The 13,521-nt window shown below is 37.9% G+C and overlaps 1 protein-coding gene across 1 annotated transcript in view; it reads left to right on the forward strand.

Moving 5' to 3' along the window:
• Positions 1 to 11,626, forward strand: part of LOC126187957 (ADAM 17-like protease) — a 138,496-nt gene extending 126,870 nt beyond the window's left edge. The window contains exons 10-13 of the mRNA XM_049929337.1: positions 5,304 to 5,512; positions 6,427 to 6,665; positions 7,432 to 7,547; positions 11,193 to 11,626. Coding sequence (XP_049785294.1) covers positions 5,304 to 5,512; positions 6,427 to 6,665; positions 7,432 to 7,547; positions 11,193 to 11,510 — 882 coding nt within the window. The 3' untranslated portion in view covers positions 11,511 to 11,626. The remainder of the gene's footprint in view (positions 1 to 5,303; positions 5,513 to 6,426; positions 6,666 to 7,431; positions 7,548 to 11,192) is intronic.
• The last annotated feature ends 1,895 nt before the right edge of the window (positions 11,627 to 13,521 follow it).

Below are 13,521 nucleotides of genomic sequence, written 5' to 3' on the forward strand. Positions count from 1 at the left end.
AAATATTGAAGTTAATTGATGAAAGGAGAAAATATAAAAATGCAGTAAATGAAGCAGGCAAAAAGGAATACAAACGTCTCAAAAATGATATCGACAGGAAGTGCAAAACTGCTAAGCAGGGATGGCTAGAGGACAAATGTAAGGATGTAGAGGCTTATCTCACTAGGGGTAAGATAGATACTGCCCATAGGAAAATTAAATAGGCCTTTGTGGAGAAAAGAGAACCACTTCCATGAATATCAAGAGCTTTGATGGAAACCCAGTTATAAGCAAAGAAGGGAAAGCAGAAAGGTGGAAGGAGTATATAGAGGGTCTATACAAGGGCGATATACTTAAGGACAATATTATGGAAATGAAAGGCGATGTAGATGAAGATGAAATGGGAGATATGATACTGCGTGAAGAGTTTGATACAGCACTGAAAGACCTGAGTCGAAACAAGGCCCCCGGAGTAGACAACATTCCATTAGAACTACTGACAGCCTTGGGAGAGCCAGTCCTGACAAAATTCTACCATCTGGTGAGCAAGATGTATGAGACAGGTGAAATACCCTCAGACTTCAAGAAGAATATAATAATTCCAATCCCAAAGAAAACAGGTGTTGACAAATTTGAAAATTACCGAACTATCAGTTTGATAAGTCACGGCTGCAAAATACTAACATGAATTCTTTACAGACAAATGGAAAAACTAGTAGAAGCCGACCGCGGGGGAAGATCAGTTTGGATTCCGTAGAAATGTTGGAACACGTGAGGCAATACTGACCCTACAACTTATCTTAGAAGGAAGATTAAGGAAAGGCAAACCTACATTTCTAGCATTTGTAGACTTAGAGAAAGCTTTCAACAATGTTGATTGGAATACTCTCTTTCAGATTCTGAAGGTGGCAGGGTTAAAATTCAGGGAGCGATAGGCTATTTACAATTTTTACAGAAAGCAGATGGCAGTTATAAGAGTCGCGGGGCATGAAAGGGATGCAGTGGTTGGGAAGGGAGTGAGACAGGGTTGTAGCCTCTCCCCGACGTTATTCAGTCTGTATATTGAGCAAGCAGTAAAGGAAACAAAAGAAAAATTTGGAGTAGGTATTAAAATCCACGGAGAAGAAATAAAAACTTTGAGATTCGCCGATGACATTGTAATTCTGTCAGAGACAGCAAAGGACTTGGAAGATCAGTTGAACGGAATGGACAGTGTCTTGAAAGGAGGGTATAAGATGAACATCAACAAAAGCAAAACGAGGAATGTAGTCGATTTAAGTCGGGTGATGCTGAGGGAATTAGATTACCAAATGAGACACTTAAAGTAGTAAAGGAGTTTTGCTATTTGGGAAACAAAATAACTGATGATAGTTGAAGTAGAGAGGATATAAAATGTAGACTGGCAATGGCAAGGAAAGCGTTTCTGAAGAAGAAAAATTTGTTAACTTGGAGTATAGATTTAAATGTCGGGAAGTCGTTTCTGAAAGTATTTGTGTGGAGTGTAGCCATGTATGGAAGTGAAATGTGGACGATAAATAGTTTAGACAAGAATAGAATAGAAGCTTTCAAAATGTGGTGTTACAGAAGAATGCTGAAGATTAGATGGGTAGATCACATAACTAATGAGGAGGTATTGAATAGAATTGGGGAGAAGAGGAGCTTGTGGCGCAACTTGACTAAAAGAAGGGATCAGTTGCTAGGACATGTTCTGAGACATCGAGGGGTCACAATTTAGTATTGGAGGGCAGCGTGAAGTGTAAAAGTCATAGAGGGAGACCAAGAGATGAATACACTAAGCAGATTCGGAAGGATGTAGGCTGCAGTACGTACTGGGAGATGAAGAAGTTTGCACAGGATAAAGTAGCATGGAGAGCTGCATCAAACCAGTCTCATTTTTGAGACGTTTGTATTCCTTTTTGCCTGCTTCATTTACTGCATTTTTATATTTTCTCCTTTCATCAATCAAATTCAATATTTCTTCTGTTACTCAAGGAGTTCTACTAGCCCTTGTCTTTTTACCTACTTGATCCTCTGCTGCCTTCACTACTTCATCCCTCAAAGCTACCCATTCTTCTTCTACTGTATTTCTTTCCCCCATTCCTGCCATTTGTTCCCTTACGCTGTCCCTGAAACTCTCTACAACCTCTGGTTCTTTCAGTTTATCCAGGCCCCATCTTCTTAAATTCCCACCTCTGTGCAGTTTCTTCAGTTTCAATCTACAGTTCATAACCAATAGATTGTGGTCAGAGTCCACATCTGCCCCTGGAAATGTCTTACAATTTAAAACCTGGTTCCTAAATCTCTGTCTTACCATTATATAATCTATCTGAAAACTGTCAGTATCTCCAGGGTTCTTCCATGTATACAACCTTCTTTCATCATTCTTGAACCAAGTGTTAGCTATGATTAAGTTGTGCTCTGTGGAAAATTCTACCAAGCGGCTTCCTCTTTCATTTCTTAGCCCCAATCCTTATTCACCTACTACGTTTCTTTCTCTCCCTTTTCCTACTACCGAATTCCAGTCACCCATGACTATTAAATTTTCGTCTCCCTTCACTATCTGAATAATTTCTTTGATTTCATCATACATTTCTTCATCATCTGCAGAGCTAGTTGGCATATAAACTTGTACTACTGTAGTAGGCGTGGGCTTCGTGTCTATCTTGGCCACAATAATGCGTTCACTATGCTGTTTGTAGTAGGTTACCCACACTCCTATTTTCCTATTCATTATTAAAGCTACTACTGCATTACCCCTATTTGATTTTGTATTTACGATCCTGTATTTGCCTGACCAAAAGTCTTGTTCCTCCTGCCACCGAACTTCACTAATTCCCACTATATCTAACTTTAACCTATCCATTTCCTTTTTTATATTTTCTAACCTACCTGCCCGATTAGGGGATCTGACATTCCACGCTCCGATCCGTAGAATGACAGTTTTCTTTCTCCTGATAACGACGTCCTCTTGAGTAGTCCCTGCCCAGAGATCCAAATGGGGGACTATTTTACCTCCGGAATATTTTACCCAAGAGGATGCCATCATCATTTATCCATAGAGTAAAGCTGCATGCCCTTGGGAAAAATTACGGCTGTAGTTTCCCCTTGCTTTCAGCCATTTGCAGTACCAGCACAGCAAGGCAGTGTACAGTTATCAGATCTATAAGTAATAAAATGTTGGCCATCTTTAATTAAAGTATGACTCACTTTTTGTGTAAAATTGCCTACTCTGGATCTGAGGCTAGAATATGTCCATGGTAATGCGTATCTGTCATGAGAGGTGACCAAAAGGAGTCTGAAATGAGCTTTTGTTTCGACAGCTGAGGTGGCACCCATGGGACATTACATTATATTACTTGGGAAGAGCTGCTGATCAGAGTAATTAGCATCTGGGTATATGATCACCAGTGAAACACATCAAACTCACTCATATAGATGGCTATGCCAACATGGCTTTTTCATCAGAAAGAAAACAATATTTCAGTGCAGAGCCCTACTGCCCCATAGCATTCTCACTTTTGGCCCTGCCATGGCCTGAACCCCAGGCAAGAAGAAATTGATGTAGACAATTTACCCAGTTTTTGGTAAGCTCCAGAACTGATGGACAGTATTTTTTAACAACAAAGCCATTGCTTTTCATCAAAAATATTGATGATAATTTTGAATAAGTTACTGCAATAGGGAAAATGTGTGATGGAAGTCTTTTACTAAAAACTTCTGAGTGCTAAGCGGCAACATGCACTTCAGATCTATGACAGGCTTGAAGAGATTAAGTCACAGTCACTCCTCATAACATATTCAACAGGGTTCAGGGTCTCATCTTCCAAAGGGGCTTAACATTACAAACAGACTAAGAACTGCATACTAATCTAGAGAACCAAGAGTGCTCTTCTGAAATATAATGCAACCTGACATCTCTCGATGAATGTCACTACACAAGTTTTCCAAAATTTCATTTGTGTGTGAAAATTTACATACCAAGTGATAGTGAACTGGTAGATGCTTGAAGATAGACACAGTCTATCCCATGAAAGCCTACTTACAGAGTTTCAAGAACCAGTTTTAAGTGAATAATCTAGGTATATGCTGCAACACCCTACATATTGTTGCTGTAGGCAGTATAAGGATGAGATTAGACTCATTACAGTGTGCCTAGAGGTGTTTAAACATTCATTCTTCCTGCACTCAGTTCATGAATGGAATGGGAAAAATCTCTAACAACTGGTACAAAGGGAAGTACCACCTGCAATACACTTCAGTGGTTTGCAGAGTACAGATGTAGACATAGATGATGAAAAAGATGTAAAAAATATTGTGTGTGTTTACAACTCATGAAAAAAAAACCATCAGAGATATCCCATATAGTGGAAAACATGGCATGTTTCCAAGCCATAAAACACATGGAAGCAAGTCAGCCTATACAGTTCCATCTTTAAAACTAATGCAGTTTCGAAACGAGGCCCACTGAAAGTGATATATAAGTGTTGAAACAAGTTTGTTTGAGAAAAAAAAAGCAACAACATTTTCCGCCGCAGAACATGGAGTTTTAAAACATTACAACATCAGGTTTAAACTGAGTGTAGTCTTGTATGGAAGCTCAACATGGATGATAAACAGTTTTGACAAGAAGAGTATAGAATGTTTCGTAATGTGTGGCTGCAAAAGAATGCTGAAGATTAGATAGGTAGATCATGTAAGTGACAAAGTGATACAGAATCAAACTGGCAAAAAAGAAATTTATGGCACAAATTGACTAAAAAGGGGGGGGGGGGAATCAGTTGAGAGGAAACATCCTGAGGCACTAAGGTGTTATGAATTTGGTAACTGAAGGAAGTGTAGTCAGTAAATACTGTGGTGGTAGTCCAAGGTGTGGGTACAATAAGTAAATGAGGCTGAATGTAGGTTGCACATATTATGCAGAGATGAAGAGGCTTGCCAAAATAGATTAGCATGACAAGCTGTATCAAACCATTCGTAAGAATGAAAGCCATGAGGACAATAACAACAAAAGTGGTAAAACACAGGGGAGCTATACATCTTAGGGTACTTTACACTGTATTATAAAAATACACCATTTGAAAGCAAATCTGAATCTGTGAAAGATAAAAGTTTTGTTTTGTGATGCATATTTTTGGAATAGAAAAAGAGAGTCTGACTTGTTTGCACATTTTGTTAATGAAGTTTTACTTACTTTTTGTTTTGTTGCTCTACTTGTGTGCAGATTTTTATGGACTCTTAATCCTTCATGTGAAGAAATATTGGCAATGAATTCATGTATTAAGAAGGATATATTTTCATTTCTGCCTTCATATTTACTTTTGTAGAGATTTTCACCCTGCAGTCTACGTTCCATTCGTAAAGTCCTCCAAGCTAAATCTGGCCGTTGTTTCTCTGAGCCAGAGGAATCATTTTGCGGAAATTTAAGAGTGGAAGGAGATGAAGAATGTGATGCTGGTCTTCTGGGAACAGAAGATAATGATGCCTGTTGTGATAAAAATTGCAAGCTCCGTCGTAATCAGGGAGCAGTTTGCAGGTTTGTGCTATACAAACAAATATTTCTAACCCCAGCTTCATTGGCCTTGTTAACAGGCAGTTGAAACATGCAATTGTATTACAACACATGAAACACTATGCGACAAATCACAGAGGAACAGTGCTACAGAAAAGAAACACCACAAAAAAGCATGAAATAGTATGAATTCCTTACAGTTCTCTCTCCATCTAATTCTCTGCATATTTCAATTCATAAATTATCTTACGTTGAATGCTTTTTCGTTTTCCATGTTTCTTTTGTGGTGGAAGGAACTGGTCCCAAAACTGTATTTCTTCATTGTATTACAGAAAACAATTCACCCTGCAGTTAGCATATGTCTTTATTTTCATACTGGTTTTATATCATTATAAGTACACACTCTGTGCAAACAATTCATTTGAATTTACATCACTTGTACAGCCTGAAATGAAAGAAATGAATTGCTTGCATTGAGAATGAGGTTATAATGCATTGAAGCCGAAGTATGAATAAATATAATTTGGCAACTGTAGGGTGAAGATTTTTATCTTTATACATTCATTTATTTTATTACCAATAACATTTTGCTACACTAGCTGTCAATGGATGGATAAAAATATCACTTTATTTTGCTTTCATGTCTACAGTTTCAACTGTGAAGCCATTCACAAATGGTTGCATAGTACAACATATCAAAATGTATTTTTTTTAAATTGTGGTCAAAGACTATGAATAAATAGTCTGAAAATGGATGCTCTTGGATAAGAAAGTGACTGCACAGCCATAACTATGCAGTAATGTAAGCAAAACAAGCAGATATTTTTACACATTCAGTGACAGCCAGTGTAGTAGAACATTGTTATTTAGGCAATTTGTGGTGGCCGGAGACCCTGTTGCAACTAAAACATTCATTTGTTGTTTACTTGTATGCTCAGTGACAAGAATTCACCTTGCTGCCAAAACTGCCAGTACATGCCTGTCGCAGTCAAGTGTCGTGATGCACAGTACGCCACATGTGAGCAAGAGTCCCGCTGCACAGGAACATCATCTGAATGTCCTCGTAGTCCTCCTATGGAGGATGGTACTGGTTGCCTTGAAAGGGGCCAGTGTCGTCGTGGAAAGTGTGTTCCATACTGTGAAACTCAGGGCCTCCAAAGCTGTATGTGTGACACAAGTGAGTCACTATTCATACTCATTATATTCACAGGCATTTTGCAGTATTGATTCACTGCCATTTTGAAGTATTCACACATTACTTATTAAGCACAACTCTCTCTCTCTCTCTCTCTCTCTCTCTCTCTCTCTCTATCTACCTACCTACCTCTATCTATCTTTCGTGCTGTGTAGTAGTGTTACACAGGGTGTATCACAATTAACAAAAACTGAGACAGGTGAGAGTGTACAATAACTACTAACATTCTATTAAACATTGGTCAGTACACAAGTTATTTGTGGTGTGTGATTACTAGACACAGGAAAAAATGTTTTATTTTATGACCAAATTTGGTGCTATTTTTTGCCACATTTTGTGGTGTTCTGTGCCACTTTCAGCTTTATTTTTTCCTAAGTTTAACATTATTTTTGCCAAATGTAATGTTAATTTTTGCCAAATTTAGTGTTATTTTTTGCCAAATGTGGTGTTATTTCTTGCCAAATGTGGTATTATTTTTTGCCGAATGTGGTGTTATTTTTTGTCAAATGTGGTGTTATTTCTTGCCAAATGTAGTGTTATCTTGTGCCAAATTCAGTATTGCCAAATTCAGTGTTATTTGTTTGCCATTTTTGCTTCCATTATTTTATTTTTCAGTTGTGTCAATTTTCACTACTAATAATGATGCACCTGTGTATAGAGTACTTGGGAACCTAAAATATGTTTTCATATTGTGTCATCTCATCGTAATCTCTCTAGAGTATAAAACCGCAAAACCTCTTTCTTTCAGTTGGAGATGCCTGTAAACGATGCTGTCGTATGAATCTCAATGACACTTGTTTTCCTGTGGATCCAATGGATATTCTTCCAGATGGAACACCTTGTATTCAGGGATTCTGCAACAAGGTGCGATATGATTTTCATTAAATAACATTGCTTATTCAAAACCAGAATTAAATTTTTATTGCTGAATGTGCTGAAGTGAAAGGAACTAAAACAAGTAGAAAGATTGACATGTTTGGTAAACCAGATAAAGAGGCAATAGTGTCATAGCTCTGGACCAGAACTTGTAGAGGAACTGTGGCTCAAGTTTAAAAGAACAACGTTGACACTAAACACATGATCAATATACAGGGTGATTCAAAAAGAATACCACAACTTTAGGAATTTAAAACTCTGCAACGACAAAAGGCAGAGCTAAGCACTATCTGTCGGCGAATTAAGGGAGCTATAAAGTTTCATTTAGTTGTACATTTGTTCGCTTGAGGCGCTGTTGACTAGGCGTCAGCATCAGTTGATGCTAAGATGGCGACCGCTCAACAGAAAGCTTTTTGTGTTATTGAGTACGGCAGAAGCGAATCGACGAGAATCCGCGGAAAACAACTCAGTATGAACGTGACTCACCTAAGGTGAACGTTTTCTGTGCCATTTCAGCCAATAAAGTTTTTGGTCCCTTTTTCTTCGAAGGTGCTACTGTAACTGGACTACAGTATCTGGAGATGTTAGAGAATTGGCTGTTCCCTCAGCTCGAACAAGAAGCACAACAATTCATATTTCAGCAGGATGGAGCGCCACCACATTGGCACTTATCTGTCCGTAACTACCTGAACGTCAACTACCCGAGGCGATGGATCGGCCGCCAGGCAGCCCGTGACAGAGCACTTCATCACTGGCCTCCAAGAAGCCCTGATCTTACCCCCTGCGATTTTTTCTTATGGGGGTATGTTAAGGATATGGTGTTTCGGCCACCTCCCCCAGCCACCATTGATGATTTGAAACGAGAAATAACAGCAGCCATCCAAACTGTTACGCCTGATATGCTACAGAGAGTGTGGAACGAGTTGGAGTATCGGGTTGATATTGCTCGAGTGTCTGGAGGGGGCCATATTGAACATCTCTGAACTTGTTTTTGAGTGAAAAAAAACTTTTTTAAATACTCTTTGTAATGATGTATAACAGAAGGTTATATTATGTTTCTTTCATTAAATACACATTTTTAAAGTTGTGGTATTCTTTTTGAATCACCCTGTATATCTAGTAGGACAGTTCATTCTAGGGATGAATAATACAGGTATTAGTGTCATTGTCATTGAAAAACAGCTGAAATTCCTGAAACTGGCTATGGCCCCATAGACCCTTGCCAGATCGTATACAGAATTACTGCCTTTATTAAATAAAATATACTGTAGATCCTGTGACACTGTGCCCCGTGGTTGGAAGAAAATGCAGGACAAACCCTTCTGCAGTAAGTGTTGCAAAAGTGATCTTCAGAACTTCTGTCCAATAGCATTGTAAATTTTAGAACATCAGAAGGTATCTGTAACAGAATGACTCTTTCAAGCTGACCAGCATAACTTCTGAAACCAGCATTCATGGGAAACCTAACTTGTGTTTTTCTCATGTGACATCCTGAAAGCCATGGACCAAGGAAATTATGTGGATACATAATGTTTTGCAGATGATCGCTTTATCTGTAATAAAGCACAATTTGAAAAAACTCTGCACGAATAAGGTTGATAAATTGCTCAGACCATCATAAATGTACAATTGTACTCTTCACAAAATCCAAAGAAATAGTACTTTGCGGCTGTGACATCAGTGGATCACAATTGGTAGCAATCAAGACAAATGAATGTCTGGGAGTGATAATTTTTGGTGTGAAAATAATGATCATACAGGCACAGTCAGAGTAGGTAAAGCAGATGGCAGACTTTGGTTGGTAGCATACTGGCAAATGTAATCTGTCTACAAAGCAAGTTGCTTACAGAACACTTGGACAATGCATCCAGGAAGATTGCTTAAATGAATGTTATCCATATATAAAGGATTAACAGGAGATATTGAACTGGTATGTAAATTTACAGCAAAATGGTAACCTTTTTGTTTGATTAATGGGGAAGCATCATTGAAATACCACTAGGCTTGAAATGGCAGGCATCTGAAAATAGATGACAACTATTATATTTTAACTAAACTTCAGTCTTGATCACAACACTTATGTCTCAGTAACATAGGTGATCGGTTTTGGTTATATTTATATAACCATCTTCAGACCCATGGCTTCCATGGAGGATGGTAGGCGGAGCTCTCCTCAGCTGCTACGAAGTCAACTGAGGAGAGTTCCGCCTACCATCCTCCAAGGAAGCCATGGGTCTGAAGATGGTTATATAAATATAACCGAAACCAGTCACCTATGTTACTGAGACATAAGTGTTGTGATCAAGACTGAACTTTAGTTAAAATATAATACTTTATTGATCACTGTTCCAAAAATGTTTACAAAAATGGTATAAGATGACAACTACTTCATGAAAGCCTACTTACAAAGTTTGTAGTACCAGAATTGAGTTAGGAATATAGAATACACTACTATGGCTATGTATTGCTCCCATAAGAGTCACGAAGATAGTCTTTGACTAACTACATTGTGCACAAAGGCATTTAAGCATTAATTCTTCCTGCACTCCATACACACATGGAATGGAAAAAAATTCTAAGGTGTGGTAAAATAGGAAGTAGCATCTGCCATGCACTTCACGTGGTTTTGCAGGGCATGCATATAGATGTTGAAATATCTTTGTTTTTTGAACATTCTCTTTGTGTATGTTTTTGTAAACTGGGTCCCTGAGAGTATAAGATTCAAAGTTTCCCATCTGACAGTTTGAAGGACAGTATTTTGTAGGCAAAAGATACACTTATTTTTAACACAGTCCTTAAGTTTAATGTCTTCCGTTCAACAAATTTTCAGTGAGTAGATTTCACCCCTGGTTTTGGAGAGTCAGCAAAGTATTCTTTTATGGCTCCATAATCTTTTCACTGGACTCAAAATGTTTCCAGTCAAAAATTTATTCATATATGAAAACCAGTGAAAGTCATAGGATGCCAAATTTGGTTGATATTCTAACAGTTAATACCCAAAACTTTGGAGCTTCCTACTGTCAAAACGTTTTTGTGGACAGATACAGTGTCCTGGTGAAATATGAGTTTCTCTTTCACGTTTTTTTTCACCTACTCATAGAGCAGACACTCTCCCCCTCTACCCCCAAAACCTCTTGCTTCCACCCAGGTCAGTAGCAAATCTTTACGCAAACTCACTTGTTTTGTGCTCCTGAAATGTATTCAATCCAATGCCATATTGTGAACTTCTTTGGTGGCCTCTTTTTTTATTAAAATTTTGAGATATCCTTCACATGAATTTTAATCCTTTGGCAATTGTGGATTAATTTCCATTGGTGATTTGCCATTCATAACAAAGAAAGGTGTTTATGTCAGTAAGGTATTTCAAGCTATCCATTTGAACAAAACAGACAAAACATGACTATTTTAATAAGTTCTGTTCTGTAGGTCAAGTAGATAATTAACTCATATTATTTCCCAGCATATCCTAACATAACAAATGCTAACCCTGTACCAGGCAAAACTCAATGCTAACCCTCTGTCAGGCAAAAATTCCACATTGCCCATTTATTTAGTAACTTGCATTTTACTCATTTAATACTGATGCAGTGTTGTGTGTTGCACTTTACACTGAGAAAACATTTTTTTTTTCAGGGTTTGTGTGAGAAGACCATTCAGGATGTTGTAGAAAGATTCTGGGATATAATAGAGGACATCAATATAAATAAAGTTTTATTATTCTTGCGTGATAACATAGTTGGCACGGTCATCTTAATAACTGCACTTATATGGGTTCCTGCAAGCTGTGTTGTGAGCTACGTAGATCGTCGTCGTAGGATCAGGGATGACGAACGTTTTGAATGGAGACGCAGTAGTGAATTTTTTAGAGATGACAGTTATCGTGTTATTCATATGAGAATCACAAAGCAGAAGAATGGACCACAGCATCATATTCCCACATCACTTCAATAAGCCAAAGATAAGATGTGTGAAAATGTGGTGGTTCTTCCCCATTGTTGCATTTTGGATTTGTACTGAAGTAATGTAGACACATTTTTGTAAGCCTCAAGTTCATAAATATATTTATTGAGAACAAACAGCGACATTCTTTTCTAATACCAGGTGAGATGATGGAGTGGTTAAGGCACAGGATTAATTAGAGGAAAGTAGGTATAACTCCAACAAGGTAAGTCCCTGCTCTTTCCTCTCCATTTGAGCTGTTGCCTCATCTGTAGCGGATACACAGTTTTGTATTTTTCTTTTATAAATGCTGTCCTGTTGCTAATAACCTAGATGCTGATAATGCATCAGACACTAGTATTGCTGTTTCAGAATTTAAAGCAATCCATTTCACATGCAACTAAGAACACTTTGAAATTATAGTAAAAATTGGCCTTGTGCGAGTAGATCGCGTGCACTGAGGATTCTATACAAACTTAATTATGTATATAGACAGTTCATCCATTTCGGGAATCGAGAGTCTCGACTAGTTTTGCCTGTTATCGAAATTTATACTGGCAAGATATCAGCCTTTGGGATTCCAAGACCTTCGAGAATGTTTTAATTTCAAGTTTGAAGTTGGATTATAAATAACGAAAGAAATATTTTTCTTGTGTGACAAACGTACCAATTTATTTCGCTCTTCATTGCAGCTGCACAGCTTTCGGTAGGGCATCAGTTGTAGTTATATGGGCCAGTGACAAAGATTTCAATAAAAGGAAGGTGAAACCCAAATCCTGGATTCGAAAATAGATTTTGTGCGAGGATGTATCAGGGGCCACAAACAATTTTGTGAAAGAAATAAGTCGGAAAGGAAAATTTTGTCTGATATGGCAAACTAACCAACAGTAGACATACAAATATCATCTGCAGACATGCCACTCTTCCAAGGTTTTAGAATCTTACTGTATTCGTTGATGTAGGCATTTTGAATACCTAATCTGTAGTTTCACAGTTGCATAACACAGAATTTGTGGTGTCTTATGTGAAGTAAATGATAGCTCCCAGTGCAACTACAGATGCCACAAACTGCTGCATCACATTACTAAATTTTTGGAGAGTTGCAAGGCAGCAGAAACAAGCAATGCAGAGTTTAGCAGTACCCCACCACACCATCTGAGCTTTAACCAAGCGACCAAAGAAAAGTCAGAACTGGAAGACCAATAGGAAAGCTCTATGTTTCACTCCCAGATATGTTTTTATTCATTTCCTTACTAAAGTTGTTTTTTGGTGTATTGAAGAATTATCATAAACATGTCACCTTTGGTAGAATTTCTTATAATCAAATATCAGTCAATGATGCATCAACGATTAATCATCAGGAGGTCCTAACATGAAGAATACCTTCGTTATGAACCTATACCGTACACTATAGCCATGTGACTACAGATGTTGTTTTACCGTGGAAAAGGAAACAGGTTCACGGCCTATTGTATGCCCCTCCCCCCCCCCCCCCCCTCACCACCACCTTCGCATTTGTGGCTGATTAGGTGACCAGCAGTGATATTTGAACTCTTCTTTTCACAAACATTTGACCTCCCCCCCCCCCCCTCCTCCCCGACTATGTCACGGTTTCAGTGGGTGTTCTTAGGCAGGAAGCTAAGAGTACAGCTTAAATTGCCACGAGTGAGGGAGCTGGAAGAGAAGAGAGTGCCTAAAAGTGGACCCCAAATTTCATTTTTTATTTTTAAAATAGAAAATAATAAATTATTCTTTAAAAGCATGTACCATTTATATTGTTATGCTCCATATACATTTTAGTAACAGAAAATACAATGAAAAGCTGTTATGAAAAAATTATTTTCACAGAGAACTTTACACTTACCAAGATTCAAAAATAGCTGCCAAAATTGGACCTCTTGTAAAAATAATGAAAAAATACTAAAGAATTTGAAAAATGTATTACATTAGAGTGAACATAATATAGTTTCGAAGGACATATAATATAATATCTTCTAGAAGGTTGTGGAATTTCCCTGTATTG

Source organism: Schistocerca cancellata, chromosome 5, assembly GCF_023864275.1.
Source record: "Schistocerca cancellata isolate TAMUIC-IGC-003103 chromosome 5, iqSchCanc2.1, whole genome shotgun sequence".
In the NCBI taxonomy this organism is placed as follows: Eukaryota; Metazoa; Arthropoda; class Insecta; order Orthoptera; family Acrididae; genus Schistocerca; species Schistocerca cancellata.